General features: G+C 36.0%; 2 protein-coding genes across 4 annotated transcripts; both read left to right on the top strand.

Moving 5' to 3' along the window:
* Window positions 1–5,926: 5,926 nt before the first annotated feature.
* On the top strand, window positions 5,927–10,886 carry LOC103409042 (probable potassium transporter 13). 3 transcript variants are annotated; one of them, XM_008347863.4, is made up of 10 exons: window positions 5,927–6,108; window positions 7,193–7,424; window positions 7,521–7,769; window positions 7,869–7,919; window positions 8,122–8,382; window positions 8,476–8,528; window positions 8,805–8,919; window positions 9,311–9,565; window positions 9,650–10,187; window positions 10,285–10,886. In XM_008347863.4, the coding sequence occupies exons 1-10, from the start codon at window positions 6,067–6,069 to the stop codon at window positions 10,739–10,741; spliced, it is 2,253 nt and encodes a 750-aa protein (XP_008346085.2). In that variant the 5' UTR covers window positions 5,927–6,066; the 3' UTR covers window positions 10,742–10,886. The 3 variants fall into 3 exon arrangements, with proteins under 3 accessions (XP_008346085.2, XP_008346086.2, XP_070677327.1); XM_008347864.4 differs by having other exon boundaries at window positions 9,665–10,187; XM_070821226.1 differs by lacking the exon at window positions 5,927–6,108 and adding an exon at window positions 6,893–7,029.
* Window positions 10,887–12,896: 2,010 nt separating this feature from the next.
* LOC103427945 (uncharacterized) lies at window positions 12,897–13,787 on the top strand. Its single transcript, XM_008366029.4, has one exon. It carries the CDS (start codon window positions 12,956–12,958, stop codon window positions 13,562–13,564), a length of 609 nt encoding a protein of 202 aa, XP_008364251.2. The 5' UTR covers window positions 12,897–12,955; the 3' UTR covers window positions 13,565–13,787.
* The last annotated feature ends 1,066 nt before the right edge of the window (window positions 13,788–14,853 follow it).

The raw sequence follows: 14,853 nt of genomic DNA on the forward strand, positions 1-14,853 counted from the left end.
AATTAGTCCAGCTTAGACCTAGTTTGGGAGTGAGGTGCTTAAAAAAAAAGCACCTATGAAAAAAAGCTGTGAGGGTTTTAGGTGTTTGGTAAACTGAAAAAAAAGGGCTTATTTTGGAAGCTGCTGTGAGAATAAGTTGAAATCAAAAGAAAAAGCTGAAGCTGCTATTTGTAGCTTTGGAAAACTGGTTTTTTTTCAAAGCACATGGAGCTACAGTGCTCCTTTAATGAAAGGACCCACTATCAGATTACTTTTTTTTCCAAAAGCTTTTTTACAAAAAAGTTTACCAAACGCTCTGCTGATTTATTTCACAGCCGCTTATTCTCACAGCACAGCCGCTTATTCTCACAGCAGCTTTTTTTCAAAGCACAGCAATACCAAACCAGCCCTTAGTCTAGTCTAAACCAATTCAGTTTAGTCTCTGAAGCTAGTCCAGTCTGAGACAGGCCGGTGCAACAAACGCACCCTAATTGTTAATTTTCTACTAGTATAGTTTAGGACTCATTAAACTGAGTCATTTCATTATTTTCCGGAACTTTTTAGACTTCAATGAATGTTAGTCAGCGTAGGTAGAAGGCCAAGTCCATATGTGAAGCCCATGAGCAGCTTTGTCAGTTGTCACCATATAAACACTCATGAACTTCCAACTCATTCTGATTAGCCTTTTGCACTGACGAGGGGATAATAAAAAATGGAAACGGTTATTAACATTCTAAAAATTTCATTCTACATTTTTTATAAGTGTATTTTTTATGGGAACTGTTATTAACATTCTAAAAATTTCATTCTACACTATTCATAAGTGTTTTTTTAGGGTAAATTACATAGTAGCCCCTCAGGTTTGAGGTCTATTGCAATCTTATACAACATCTTTAAAACATTTCACTTTCATACCTCATTCATACAACCGTTAGATTTTCCATCAATGGATCTGTTAAATGCTGACGTGGCTGCCACATATATAATGCGTGGCTGCCAAATGTCTGTCACGTGGCAAATAAAATATTTTTTTAATTAAAAAAAAAAAACATATCTGCCACTTATTCTTTCTTCTTATTCTTCTTCTCTTATTCTTTCTTCTTATTCTTCTTCTTCTTCTTCTTCTCTTTCGCTTTCTTCTTCTTCTGGGTTCGGACCCTTTTTTTTTTCGCTTTTTTTTTTTTTTTTTCCTTCTTCTTCTTCTCCCTCCTCCTCCTCTTTCTTCTTCTCTTCTTCTTCTTCCTCCTTCTTCTTCTGGGTTCGGTCCCTTTCTTTTTTTTTTTTTTCTTCTTCTTCCTCATCCTCCTCCTCTTTCTTCTTCTCTTCTTCTTCTTCCTCCTTTTCTGGGTTCGGTCCCCTTTTTTTTTTCTTCTTCTTCCTCCTCCTCCTCCTCCTCTTTCTTCTTCTTCCTCCTTCTTCTGGGTTCGGACCCCTTTTTTTTTTTTTTTTTTTTTCTTCTTATTCTTCTTCTTTCTCCTCCCTCCTCTTTCTTCTTCTCTTATTCTTCTTTCTCCTCCCTCCTCTTTCTTCTTCTCTTCTTCTTCTTACTCCTTCTTCTGGGTTCGGTCCCTTTTTTTTTTCTTTTTTTTTTTCTTCTTCTTCTTCTTCTTCCTCATCCTCCTCCTCTTTCTTCTTCTCTTCTTCTTCTTCTTCCTCATTTTTCTGGGTTCGGTCCCTCTTTTTTTTCTTCTTCTTCTTCTTCTTCTTCTTCCTCCTCCTCCTCCTCATCTTCCTTCTCCTTCCTCCTTCTTCTGGGTTCGGACCCCTTTTTTTTTTTTTCTTTTTTTTTCTTCTTCTTCTTCTTTCTCCTCCCTCCTCTTTCTTCTTCTCTTCTTCTTCTGGGTTCGGTCACTTTCTTTCTTTTTTTTTTCTTCTTCCAATTTCAGGTTTTAAAAAAAAAATTAAAAAAATTATTTTATTTGCCACGTGGCAGACATTTGGCAGCCACGTCAGCATTTAACAGATCCATGAATGGAAAATCTAACGGTTGTATGAAATTGAAATAAAATAGTACTTGAGGTATGAAAGTGACATGTTTTAAAGATGTTGTATAAGATTGCAATAGACCTCAAACCTGAGGGGCTACTATGTAATTTACCCTTTTTTTTTAATTATAGAAAGTTTGGAGTGCCAAATGAAATTTTAGGAATGTTAATAACATTCTCTAAAAAATAAAATAAAATAAGCGGTGAGCTAAGTGACATAATGAATCATTTATAAATTAGGTATCTAACAAAATACATATATAATATATTTTCATCATTCATGTAAGTCAAACATGATACTTTTAATTTATTACTGAAGAAGAATACCATTAAATTGTAATAATAATTAGTTATTCTGATTACCGTTTTGCACGAAAAAAATAGTGTAATAAAAAACACCACATGATAAATATCTATTGAACAAGTAGTACAACTTTTAAACGTGACAACCATTTATTAGACTGTACATGCCACTAAAATCAGATATTGGCTGCTATAGAACATTTTCCCTAAAAAGAAATCTCAGCCTGAACTAGTCATAAATTCATGGTTAAATTAAAGGAAGACGAGTCAAATAATCTACTTCTCATCCAATTTATTAACTTGACAACCAAAAGGGACAATGTATCCTAAATGAAGTCTAAAAGGTTGGCAGTGTACCAAATCAGAAGGCTGCAGTTACGATGGCCACCAAAATCCCATAAATTCAAGTATTTTTCCCATCTGTCCAAATCCCATAATAATTCCTCTTTGTTTTATGCGGATTGGAGTCTTGTCTCTTGTGGTTTACTTCAACTGCCAAGTTTGAAATCCAGTTAACTTAGGTTCAATTTTCATGGTATTTACCCTGCAGAGATCACTTATTGGTCAACAAATTTGCAAAAGGTGCCAAAAAGATTTTTAAAAATTTGTAAATTAATCACAACAAAAAGAAGCAAAATTTGGATTTCTCAATCGAATCAAATTATATTAAGCTCCGTTTAATCTTAGTTATTATATTTTAATTAAATATCCAACAGTTAAAAACTATGAAGTATAATGTACCTTGTAGGTTTTTAACATACTAAAAAGTTCTTAAATGAAGTATAGTTTTCTTTTGCAACGGCCAACATAACCATGATAAAGTCTACGCTACTACAATGAAACCACCTGTAAAGGTACTGAACTTGTTAATAAGATATATATTGTTATTGAGTTCTAGTCAATATGAGTCGAACGTTAATTTTCTCCAAACACGTAAAGATAACTATCATAGTTTTTTGCATTTGTTTCTATGAACTGTCTTGCTTTTCCTTCCAAGTCAGCAAACCCAATGAGACCTTAGGTGTAAACATGTAAAAATCAAACCTCATTGGGCGAAAAGCTACATCATGTTATTTTTCCAAAAATCAAAGTATGCATGCTCAATAATTTGTCTAATTCTATATTTCCAAATTAAGTCAATATTTATTAGCAAAGAAAATTAAGCTTTCTTAATCGACCTTCCAAGATCACAAGGAAATCCAACCAGAAAACGATGGAAATTGCAGTCGACATGCCTAATTGTACAAACTACAAAAATTAAACATAGATTAATTACAGTATCCAATGACTTCAAATGGTGTACACCTTACTTTTGCTTATTTCATGTAGGTCGGCAGTAAGATATGGTAATGTGAACCATTTGACTTATGTGTAAAACTTTCATTTGAAAGCCCCCACCCCATGCAATGAGAGACCATGCAAACCACATTGACGTTTTACATACGTGACATGCAAAGCTTTTTATGGTAGGTTTAGTCAAATTTGCTCCAACAACGTATTTTTTTTATTTGTATTCAAGTTTGATTTTTTGTTTGACGAATTACGATGAATTTTCTATTGATAATGTCAGCATTTGTACTGAAATTGAGCCAAACTAAATTTTGTTGGTCAAAAACTTGATACACTCTGTGTTTGCCACTGCTTTAACAAAAAGAAGGTAAGCAAACATTTCGTCCAATTGTGTACTTAAGATGATTTGCTTAGCCCATGCATTGCATTGTTGGAACAAAATTTAGGAAGTGATGGACCTTCTTATCTGCCCCACATGCTACGCTACAGAATATATTGTGTTTATTTATTTTTTTGTTGAAGTATGAAGTATCATACACCCTAAGGGTAGGACTAATCCCCAGTTGATTATTTTGTGTTTATAAAGTTAAATAATTTTGGTTTGTTACGTAACATAAGACAGATGATATATGTAACAGTAAACAAAATTCCACATCAAAGATATAACAAAATAATAAACAGTTTATTGTGGAAAGTTCACCATCCATTAATATTTGTTAGTAGAACTCCTGTCCTATTAATATGTAGTTACGTCAAGAACAACATCGGTGATGTAAGTTCTGGGGCATATTGGGACTTAAAATGCTTATCAAAATATACCAAAAATGATAACACATGTGACAGAAAATTAAAGGAAGACAAAGAAAAAAGGTAAACTGACTTCTCCCATCTTTTGCAAAATAATTTTTAGTTTTTTACGGCGCCATAGTTCACTAGCTTTGGAGTCTTCAAGCTCTCCCTCTCCATCTGATATTCCAATGCAGAGAAAGTAGTTGCCCGGCCGTCTCTCAGGATACCAAGTAGTAGAAAGGAGGGCTACGATTGATACTTGCCATAGCTTATTATACTTTCAATAGAGATTTAAGCGTACACTTTCCATCATATATCACTTCCAAAGCCAACTTGGAGCCTCGAACACGGGATCTCCTTTTTTTTTTTTTGTATTGTAGTATCCGAAATCCGCACCTTATCATTGGGTCACTTGATGTGATTCCGTCATATATCACTTAATTAATGCATATTGCCGTACATGAGTATCTATTAATTTTGACAGCCGTACGAGATAATATAACAAAACAAAAATTACAAAACAGAAAAAAAATGAACATAATAGAATGTTGTTCGTTTATATATGGTTTCCTTCCCCCACCTCGGTGGAATGAAACTCTTGTTGGATTTTATACTTAAGTTTTTTCTTCTTACACAAAACAATAAGATGTGTAAAGAGTGTATCTAGTCCTTTCACTTTGGATGGTGAGAGTTTTCATGTTCAACTTATATGAATCGAAAGTAACATATTATATTTATTTGTGTTGAATTCGACATAGTTATTGGATGACATTAGTTGGCCTAGCCTAATCTTTCACTTCTTAAATTAGAATATCCTTATTCTAAAAATAAAATAGTAGAAATTCGGTGAGTCTCAAACTTAAACTTAATGTGCAATATTCCTATATATAAGATTCTATACGACCTATTAATAGAACACTCTTTATTAACTGAAAATCAAGAAAAATATCATTATACAGTTTTATGTATAATTAAAAGAAAATATAAAAAGAAAATCACGAGCATTAAATTAATCTCATACAAAAAAGTTTTGAAGAAAAAGAAAATTATGGCACTCACACGATCCCTCTCTCGTCTTCTCTCTTTCACATTTCTCTCCAATTTTTCTCTTTCATATATATATATTTTAATTTTGTATATTTACTCACACTATGTGTGTGAAATTCATCTAGTTAAATTTGCCTTAATCACGTGAAAAACCTTACGTAAGTAAAAATCGAACTTAAAACTTTTACCGAAATTAAGTATCGAACAAATCAAGGGAGAGTAGTAAATTGTTGAGTCAGACAACCAAAAATATATGTACTTCACAAAAATACAGAGATCGACCACCTTTAGCAAGAGGTCTAAAAATAAGAAAAGCCACGAGGACGCTTTTCTCTCGACACGTTGTAAGTTGTAACTTGTGCACGTAGCGATCCCTCCTCGAAAGCTCGAGTCTTTATAACAACTGCCTTTCGCCTCTTTCCCTCCCTCTTTCTCTTTCGGTTTATTCGCTTTTTGCCAAAACTGGGTTCTTTCTTTCACCATAAATTTCACTTCAAAAGTCTGGATCTTTAACTTCTGCTTTTCACCTTTCACTGTGTCCTTTTTGGGTGCCCTTCCTTTTCACCATTAATTCAGAAAACCCCACTTCAGTATAAAAAGCTTTGTTGGCGGAAGACTAGTCTGTTGGACTTCACATTGATTCATAGCATTTAGGGTCCGACTGGAAAGGAAAATGGACCCGGAATCGGCTTCCCTTTCCGGAGGCTTGCGGCCGGTGAGCGTTTGGTTATGTTGCTGTGTGTGTTCATTCTTTTGTTTTCTTTCCTTTTGTGTTTGTTTCCAGGTAAATTGAGTAAGGAATAGAGGAAATGTAAAGAGTGAAGTTTTGAGTATTTTTAATACTATTTTTGGTTTCTGGAAAATGGGATTTTGTTGTTTTTGATTCCTAATGAATGCTCTCTCAGTCTTTGCAATGAGTTTGACTGTTTTCTTCCGGAATTTTCTCAGCAACCAAACAGAAGATGCATTTTTGTTTTCTGAAGTTTTATAATTTAAGTTGGTGTGGCCTATGGAATCTCTTTCTTTATTTTTATTTATATTTATTTTTATTGCTTTTTGGTGTACGACTGTGTATGGATCTTATGGACTTAGACCGAGTATATCTCATACAATTTTGTATTCTTGTTGGAAGAATCTGACTTGACATTTCTTATTTGTGTTGCAATCGGTGGCATTTTCCATTTTTCATGTTACTTCTAAGTGTAATATAGATTTTCTGACTTTCCATTTATTTGGTCACTTCACCCGATTCGGGTTTTGAACTGTTAAATTTGATCCTGATTATATTTATTTTCTTAAGATACATTGTATCAAGGCATTTAAGTTTGAGCTATTTCAAGATAATATTCTTCTTGCTTCCTGATTGTCTTCCACTGGTGCTGTACAGACTAGAATTTTCAGCGTTTTCGTCGTTAAATTCTCTAATTCAATCTACCTTTATTTTCCATGTTAATTTACTAGTTACTGTACTACTGCTTCATTTCTGAGAGATCCTCTTGTATGATCATCATCAATCTTGCATTGAGGACAGAGGATGTGAGAAGAACTCAATGCCCAAACTCCAAAATAGTTCAGGCTGATTTTGACATCGACAATTATTGTAGGCCTAGTGATTTTAACTATAATCATGGTCGCGGTATGGTTTAACTCATTACAGCGGGCAAGTTTTGTCCTAATTATGTTTTTTCATTTTCTTTTTGTTTTTTCCACTGTTCCTGCTTGGTTATATTTGTAGCAGAATTCAATTTATGTTATAATTTGTAAGCATAATAACACTTGTCTTACTTGTTTATGAGCAGAATTTTTACAAGACCACTCTATGCCTTGCTTATCAGAGCCTTGGTATTGTTTATGGGGACCTTAGCATATCCCCCATTTACGTATACAAAAGTACATTCTCAGGTGATATGCGTCTTTATGAGGAGGATCACGAGATTCTTGGCGTGCTTTCAATGGTTTTCTGGACTTTGACAATTATCCCTCTTTGCAAGTACATTATATTTGTGTTAGGAGCAGATGACAATGGTGAAGGTGCTTACAGTAACCTCAGTTATCTTATAGCATTTTTTGAGAATATATTTTGGTTGATAGTTGTCGGACATTAGAGATTCACTTTTAGTTTTACAGGTGGAACTTTTGCCTTGTACTCATTGCTATGCCGACACTCAAGGATGGGCCTTTTGAACACAGTTCATCTTGAACATGAACACATACCATCGTACTCTTCTGTTTTATCTACCAAGGATACACGAATGAGCTCACTCATAAGAAAATTCTTTGAGAAGCATAAGAGTTCTAAAATAGTATTGCTGCTTGTAGTTTTTATAGGAGTTGGCATGATAATTGGTGATGGTATCCTCACGCCAACAATGTCCGGTATGATATTCTTAAATGCTCTCTCTGGCCCTACTGATTGACCCTTTCTGCAATTACTGATGTTGACCTAATGAGGTTTTTTTTTATGTATGTTGGCAGTTCTTTCTGCAGTTTATGGAATTAGAATCAAAGCTCCAGATTTACATGAGAGTAAGTTAATCATAAATGTGTATATACATATATATATATGTGTATTCTTACATACTGATTTTCACACTGGCAATACATGGAGTTGAGGTAATGGATATAGTGCAGCATTATTTGTTGTCTGATATCATGCAATACACTTTTTTCTATTCAATTTCCATGGAAAACTACCTTTTCTAATTACTTTTACGTCTGTACATGGCAGATTATACTGTGCTGATAGCGTGCATCATCTTGGTTGGACTTTTTGCTCTTCAGCACTTCGGGACACACAAAGTTGGGTTTCTTTTTGCTCCAATCATGTTAACATGGTTACTATGCATTTGTGGGGTAGGCATTTACAACATCTTCCGTTGGAACCCTGGTGTTATACGTGCTCTGTCGCCCTACTATATTTATAACTTCTTTAAAATAACTGGAAGAGTTGGCTGGAGTTCCCTTGGAGGCATTGTTCTTTGTATCACAGGTTGGTTTGTAGGAAAAATTTCCAACAACTTCTGCAGTCGCCTGGAAAACTTTATCTTCTTTGTTAGGCTAAGACATTATTTGGCCATGACAGGTACAGAAGCAATGTTCGCTGATCTTGGGCACTTTTCGAAACTGTCAATCAGGGTAGCTTATTCTCAACCTTTAATTTTGCTCTTTGAAGCAGAAAACTGCTCAGTACTTTTATGGTTCTGTTTTTGGCTGTTCAAAATACTTTTTTTTGTATCGTAATCCTCGGTAGTTTTATAGTCGAGAAGAAACACAATTTATCATGCTTGTTTCTATTAGTGTCACATGTTGCTAACTATGTAGCTTTCTTTTCTCTTTGGGCTTCATATGTTATTTACTTTACATTTTTATTATTTTATATATTTATTTACTACTAGTTCTTTCGTCTTGCAGTTTGCATTTACAGCGCTCGTTTACCCTTGCTTAGTTCTGGCATACATGGGAGAAGCTGCTTATCTCTCCAAGCACAAAACGGATCTGCATAGCAGTTTTTACATGGCCATTCCTGGTAAAGCTCTTATATTCTTATTGATGCAATGTTACAACAACTAGTTGTTTAACGTAACGTCATTCTTCTTATTAGGAACTCAAATGATTTCGACCAAGTTTAACTTGCACTTTAGGCATGCCATTATTCTTCATTATAGCAGTTTTCAAAGTATACGGCCATTATTTTTAGTGTTCATTATATTATTTGCTTTTATCTGCTACATGTTATCTGCATTTTCATTTGAACAAATGTACAAGAAAGACATCTATCTAACCTGCATCTTTAGAAACTTCAATCTCCGTGAATGCCTGTATCAGTTTTAGACTTTTAATTTAATTTTATTTCATCAGATGCTACCGGTTTTGAATTTGATCTGATATTTTCTCTAAAATATTTTCTTTCCATTCAGAGGTTATGTTTTGGCCAGTCTTTATTATTGCAACTCTTGCTTCTGTGGTGGGAAGTCAAGCAATCATTTCAGCTACCTTCTCAATAGTCAGTCAGTGCAGGGCCCTTCAGTGCTTCCCGCGTGTGAAGATCAAACATACATCAAATCAGATACATGGGCAGATATACATACCTGAGGTGAACTGGATGTTGATGGTATTGTGTCTTGCCGTCGTTATAGGTTTCAGAGACACTCGTATGATAGGCCATGCATACGGTCTGTGCTCTCTCTCTCTCTCTCTCTCTCTCTCTCTCTCTGTCTTTGTGCATATGTGCAATTTTGAAATAAGCGGTTCTACAGCATTTGCATTTACAGGGCTTGCTGGAGTGACAGTGATGTTCATCACAACCTGCTTGATGTTTCTAATTATTAGTACAGTTTGGAAGCAGAAGGTTCTCGTGGCCTTTTTGTTTCTTGTAACCTTTGGATCCCTTGAACTACTCTATATCTCCGCCTGCCTTGGAAAAGTACATCACGGAGGCTGGCTTCCCCTTCTATTCGCTCTTCTAATAGTGTCTTTGATGTCTATCTGGAATTATGGGACTGTAAAGAAGGATGCATATGAGCTAGATAACAAGGTATCGTTAGATAGACTTCTAAGCATTGGGCCAAGCCTAGGTATTGCAAGGGTCCCTGGAATCTGCTTAGTTTACTCTAACGTTGCGTTTGGTCTCCCTCCAATGTTTGCACATTTTGTCACAAACTTCCCTGCATTTCATCACACTCTCATCTTTGTGACCCTTAAGTCTCTGATGATTCCAAAAGTTCCTGTTGGTGAGCGTTTTCTTGTTAACCGGATTGGCCCACCAGAGCTGTCTATTTTCCGGTGTATTGTAAGGTACTTTCCACAAAGTTTCTTTGGTATGAAGCCAAATTTCATTGAATTTTTGCACAAATATGTAGCTCCGAACTTCTCTGATGCTATTATTGGTCAGGTATGGATACAAGGATGTGAGAGATTTCTACAACTTTGAAACCCAACTGGTCGAGAAGGTGGCAGAGTTCTTGAAACAGGAGAGTAACAGTGACGAAATGGCGGTTAGAGGGCAGTCACCGAACCAAACATATGAAGCAACTCGAAATGAGGTTTGTGGCGGCAGTGCTGTGCGTTGGAGTGATGAAGTTAGTGGCGGCAGTAACGAGCAGTGGAGAGATGAAATTGGCAGTGGCGAGCAGTGGATGAAAAAACTCATGGAGGCACGGGAAGCTGGTGGAGTGGCCTACATGATGGGGAATCCTTATGTTGTGGCGAGTGAGGTATCACCGTTCCTGAAGAAGTTTGCAATTGACATTGTCTATGGTTTTCTGAGACGGAATTGCAGGCGTCCAGCAATTGCACTTGGAATTCCGCATGCCTCACTGATCGAAGTGGGAATGCTTTATAAGGTGTAAATATAGCGTGGACGAAGACAGAGTAAATAAACTCAAAGGTAAGACAGGATGCTTGTGGATACCAAGTACATGGAAAATGCTTAGATGTGTACATGGTGCAGGTTGTAGTATGATCATGAATAAACAATAAAGTTTTGGCGAAGAACTCACGGATGTTCACAGCATTATCCGTTTTATGAAACATATTTGCACTAATCCACTCCCATGTTAGAAGACCTAGACCCAGATTCTGAACTAGCGTTTACTGAAGAGGTGTACGTGAGATTTTTTTGAGCGCCAATAGGAATCCCTGCACTTTTCATGCAAACGAGGATTGGAAATGCGGTAACTCTGTAACTTCTTTATTTGCTTTCCTTAAAGAAAGTTGGAATTCTGGTTTGTATGATGAGTTACTTTCACAAAAATTGACAATCCACCAAATAAAAGCCATGAATTAATGAGCGGCCTTAGAGCACTCTAAATGAGATGTCAAAAAGTTCAAATCAGCAATTTTAGTTAAAAAAAGACAACATTAGTGTTTTCCAATCGAAATGCCAATTCTTATATGGTATAACGTGGATTGGCAGTAAAGATGGTTGTAGTCAAATTTGACAGCAACTTCAAATCCATTTTTGATTGATTAATAAATACTTTTTATCACGATTATAAAAAGTAAATAATGCAATAAATAATAGTTAAATTTAACATATAGAGCGAAGAACAAAACTTTAAAAAAGATCAAGTGCCACATAGACTTTTTAAGTTTAAATTTTATGTTTCAATTTAGCATCTTCTTTGAAGATGCTATTAGAGCTTCAAATTAGGCTAATAATTAAAGTTTTAAACTTAATTATGACAGTTTTAAACTCAATTGTGTGACCACAAGTCACTCCCTTAAATCAATGCCTGACACTAACAAACAGTCCAACCTCACACTTTTGTTGCCTTCAAAGTTTTTTAGGATTTCTTTTCCATTATATAGCTTCTCTCATGCAAGTATGCAACCATCTATTTCTCTAAGTTCCGATGGCCGGTCGGAAGAACATAATCCTCCGATCTAGACCCAAAAATCCCTCCCTCCCCACCCCCTGCAAGTAGGGCTAACCCATCTGCAAACTTTTGTGTTGGTCGCATTCAACTGGTTGGACACAAGAATTTCTCTCTCCTAGCAAAAGGGTTTAAGGGTCCTAAAATGTGTAATTTGTCATTGGCTGCCCATATCATTTTCTTCAATACATCTAAGGTTATATTTATTCTTGCTCTACTTCTTTCGGTATCACTTTATGTCTTTTTACTCGTTGAGAAAGTGAAGACTTTTCATGCATTAGCTGCCTTCGGTCGCGAGCAAGAGGACAGCAACTTGGTTTATCTCCGGTTTCAAGAGACTACTGCATATAATCGGTCAAGGTGAGATGACCGCCACCGTTGCTTTAGGAGATCGAAGGCCTGGACGGTTGTGATCATCGGTTGTCAGCCATGGGGTTTGATATAACATATATCATGCAAAAGCAAATTTATTATTTGCTTTCAAATAATAAATATATATGTAACAAGTAATTCTTTTTGTTTTTTTGAAAAACTATTTGTAGCAAAAATGAATGATGGGAAATTATTGAAAACTTTTTGAACTTTTTTTCTTTAAATACCCCTAAATTTTTTTTATCTATCTTTTGGTCTTTAATTCAAATTTTGTGCGGTTAATTTTTTATGAATGTCCAATTTTATACACAATTACATTAAAAAGGTTGTGATGTGTAACTTTTGTAGCTTAGCTTAGAGAAAATTTGGACAGAAATTTAGCAGTTATTTATAAATATTAAAGCGTAAATAAAATCATAACCATTTTTTTTTGTTGTTGTTAAAATAGAAAACCTATTTTCTAGAAGGTAAACAAAATAGAAATTAAAAAATAGGGTAAATTATAAAACTCCAAAATTCAAAGTGCAATGAATATTTTGGCACTTATTTAAATCATCATGACCGTTGGAGCGTGCCAGTTCAGGGGACAAACAAGAAATTTCCCCGTACAGATCTGATGATCTGGAACCATCCTAGCCGTTACAAAAGCTCGCGATCTCGTCAATACCCGCATATGATAGGGGTATTTCCGGTAATCTACTGTGAAATTATTCCAAATTGGACCGTTATAACACTCGAAGCCCTCGCGGCCGTTTCAAAATCCCACTCACGACTCACCCCTCAAACCCTCACTCCCCTTCTCTGATACAAAACTCCATGGCCGACGGGAGAACAAACCAATCGATCATGGAGCCAAAGCCCTCACACCCACTTCACCAAATCGCTCAGTCGCCGAGCCACAAGCTTCTCCTGAAGCAATGGCTGAAAGAAGAAGAGCTAAATCTCAACAGGGTCTCTCTCAAAGAATCCCAAATCGACTCGGTTCGAAAGGAAATCACGATTCTTTTCATTATCTTCTTCCTCTTCCACTCCACGGCCCTCACCCTTCTTTTCAGTTCCTCATCGTGGGACCCGCGCGGGTTCGCATGCCGCCGGTCCTGGATCCCTTCGCTCTGCTCGCTCTGCTTCTCACTGGGGATCATTTGGGCGATTAGGTATAAAACCGACACGGAGGGGCACCTGGAGAAGTTGTTGGAGAGAGAGAAAGAGGATAAGAATCTTCTGGGAAAGTGCATCGAGGAGCTGAAGAAGAAAGGGTTGGAGTTCGATTTGTTAAAGGAGGTGGACGCGCTGAGGAGGGCCAAGAGCTTGAGAGTCGAAGCGAAGGCAGTAAGGAAGTGGAATGCGAGGGATTTTGTGACACTGTTTTTCTTCACTGTGTCTTGCTTTGTGATCATTGTCACAAGGGTTATTTTGTGTAACTAGGAGGGTCGAAATCGGGTTGGATTTCGGGGATTAGATTGGTAAATTCTTGGGTTTTGGATAAGTGGGGGGGTTGCAGAATGTTTTGTTCTGCGATTTGTAATATGGGGAATTTACATTGGCATAATTATGAAACAAATCTGGATGACTGCGTATGTTAGCCTTAATATGTTCTTTGTAATTTGAGTCCTTAAAATCCCAAATAAAAGTATAATTTTGGTGTGAAGGAAAGGCATCCTCTGCAGTTTTCCATTTGCTGTTGATGTCATGACTGAAAATTTCGTAAACTTGCAACTTATGGAGTCAAAAGAACTTTGTGGGGTTGGGTGCTAAAGTGGATTTATTTTTAGGAACTTAAACGAAAAGCTCTCGGTACTGTTCACTTTAACGAAAAACCACATTTTACATTAAAAAGTCAATGCTGTTACTATTCACTTTCTCCTTTATTTTGTCCTTATCGTTAAAACTTAAAGTTTTCAAACATTTTTCATTAATTTTCCTTTTTATTTTTTGACAAGTGAATATTCACTTAATAAAAAGGGAAAAAGAGCAAGGTTTGCAGTTTTTCTTCAATACAAGTGAATATTGGGGACCCGAGGGCCAATTCGAACAGAAGACCTCAATCAAGTGCAAGAGTGAATGTAAGCTACAAGAACTACACAAAGTGGCATAACGAGGAGAAGAGAGGGTGGAAATTTGGAATATAGGAAAGAACTAGGCTACCCGAGTTAATAATAAAATTCCCAAATTGGAACCATCCGGCATCCAAATTCCAAAAAGAGGGAATCGGATTCTCTCCCTTCCAATCTTCTCCTTTAATCTAGACCGTTCAAAGGAACAACATCCATATTTCAAAACATTGCCACTGCCATGGATATATGTTTTCAAAACATTTATATGTTGTTAAAGCCCATCAAGGCAATGGATAATAATCGTCGCGGTGTTTTTTCTAATTTGGTAGCATTCTTTTCAAAGTTTTTGCGTTTTACTATGCACTTAGATTGATAGACAAGATTGGATTGTTTCCATATAACTTTAGCTTCTTGGACTGCTTGGTTCACTGGTATGAAACCCTTCTTTGACTGCTTGGTCCATTGGTGTAAAACCCAACATTGTCTCACTTTATTTGGGTTGCTTTAGATTCTATTCTACTTGATTATCGTCTTTCAGGCGTTCCTTTTTCTTATACATTCCAATTTTATGCATTTATCTGTTGATTTTTTTTGCCTGACTTCCATTTTTTTGCACTTTGTTATGTGAATGCCGATTTTGTGTAGAGTACAGACATACTC

This window comes from Malus domestica, chromosome 05 (genome assembly GCF_042453785.1).
Source record: "Malus domestica chromosome 05, GDT2T_hap1".
Taxonomy (NCBI): Eukaryota; Viridiplantae; Streptophyta; class Magnoliopsida; order Rosales; family Rosaceae; genus Malus; species Malus domestica.

What these genes read in the sequence shown, in the direction of transcription:
- LOC103409042 (XM_008347863.4), top strand. Translation starts at nt 6,067, where the DNA reads ATGGACCCGGAATCGGCTTCCCTTTCCGGAGGCTTGCGGCCG. An exon ending in TTTTTACATGGCCATTCCTG is followed by an intron (nt 8,920 to 9,310) that starts GTAAAGCTCTTA and finishes CTTTCCATTCAG; the next exon opens with AGGTTATGTTTTGGCCAGTC. An exon ending in ATTTTCCGGTGTATTGTAAG is followed by an intron (nt 10,188 to 10,284) that starts GTACTTTCCACA and finishes ATTATTGGTCAG; the next exon opens with GTATGGATACAAGGATGTGA.
- LOC103427945 (XM_008366029.4), top strand. Translation starts at nt 12,956, where the DNA reads ATGGCCGACGGGAGAACAAACCAATCGATCATGGAGCCAAAGCCCTCA.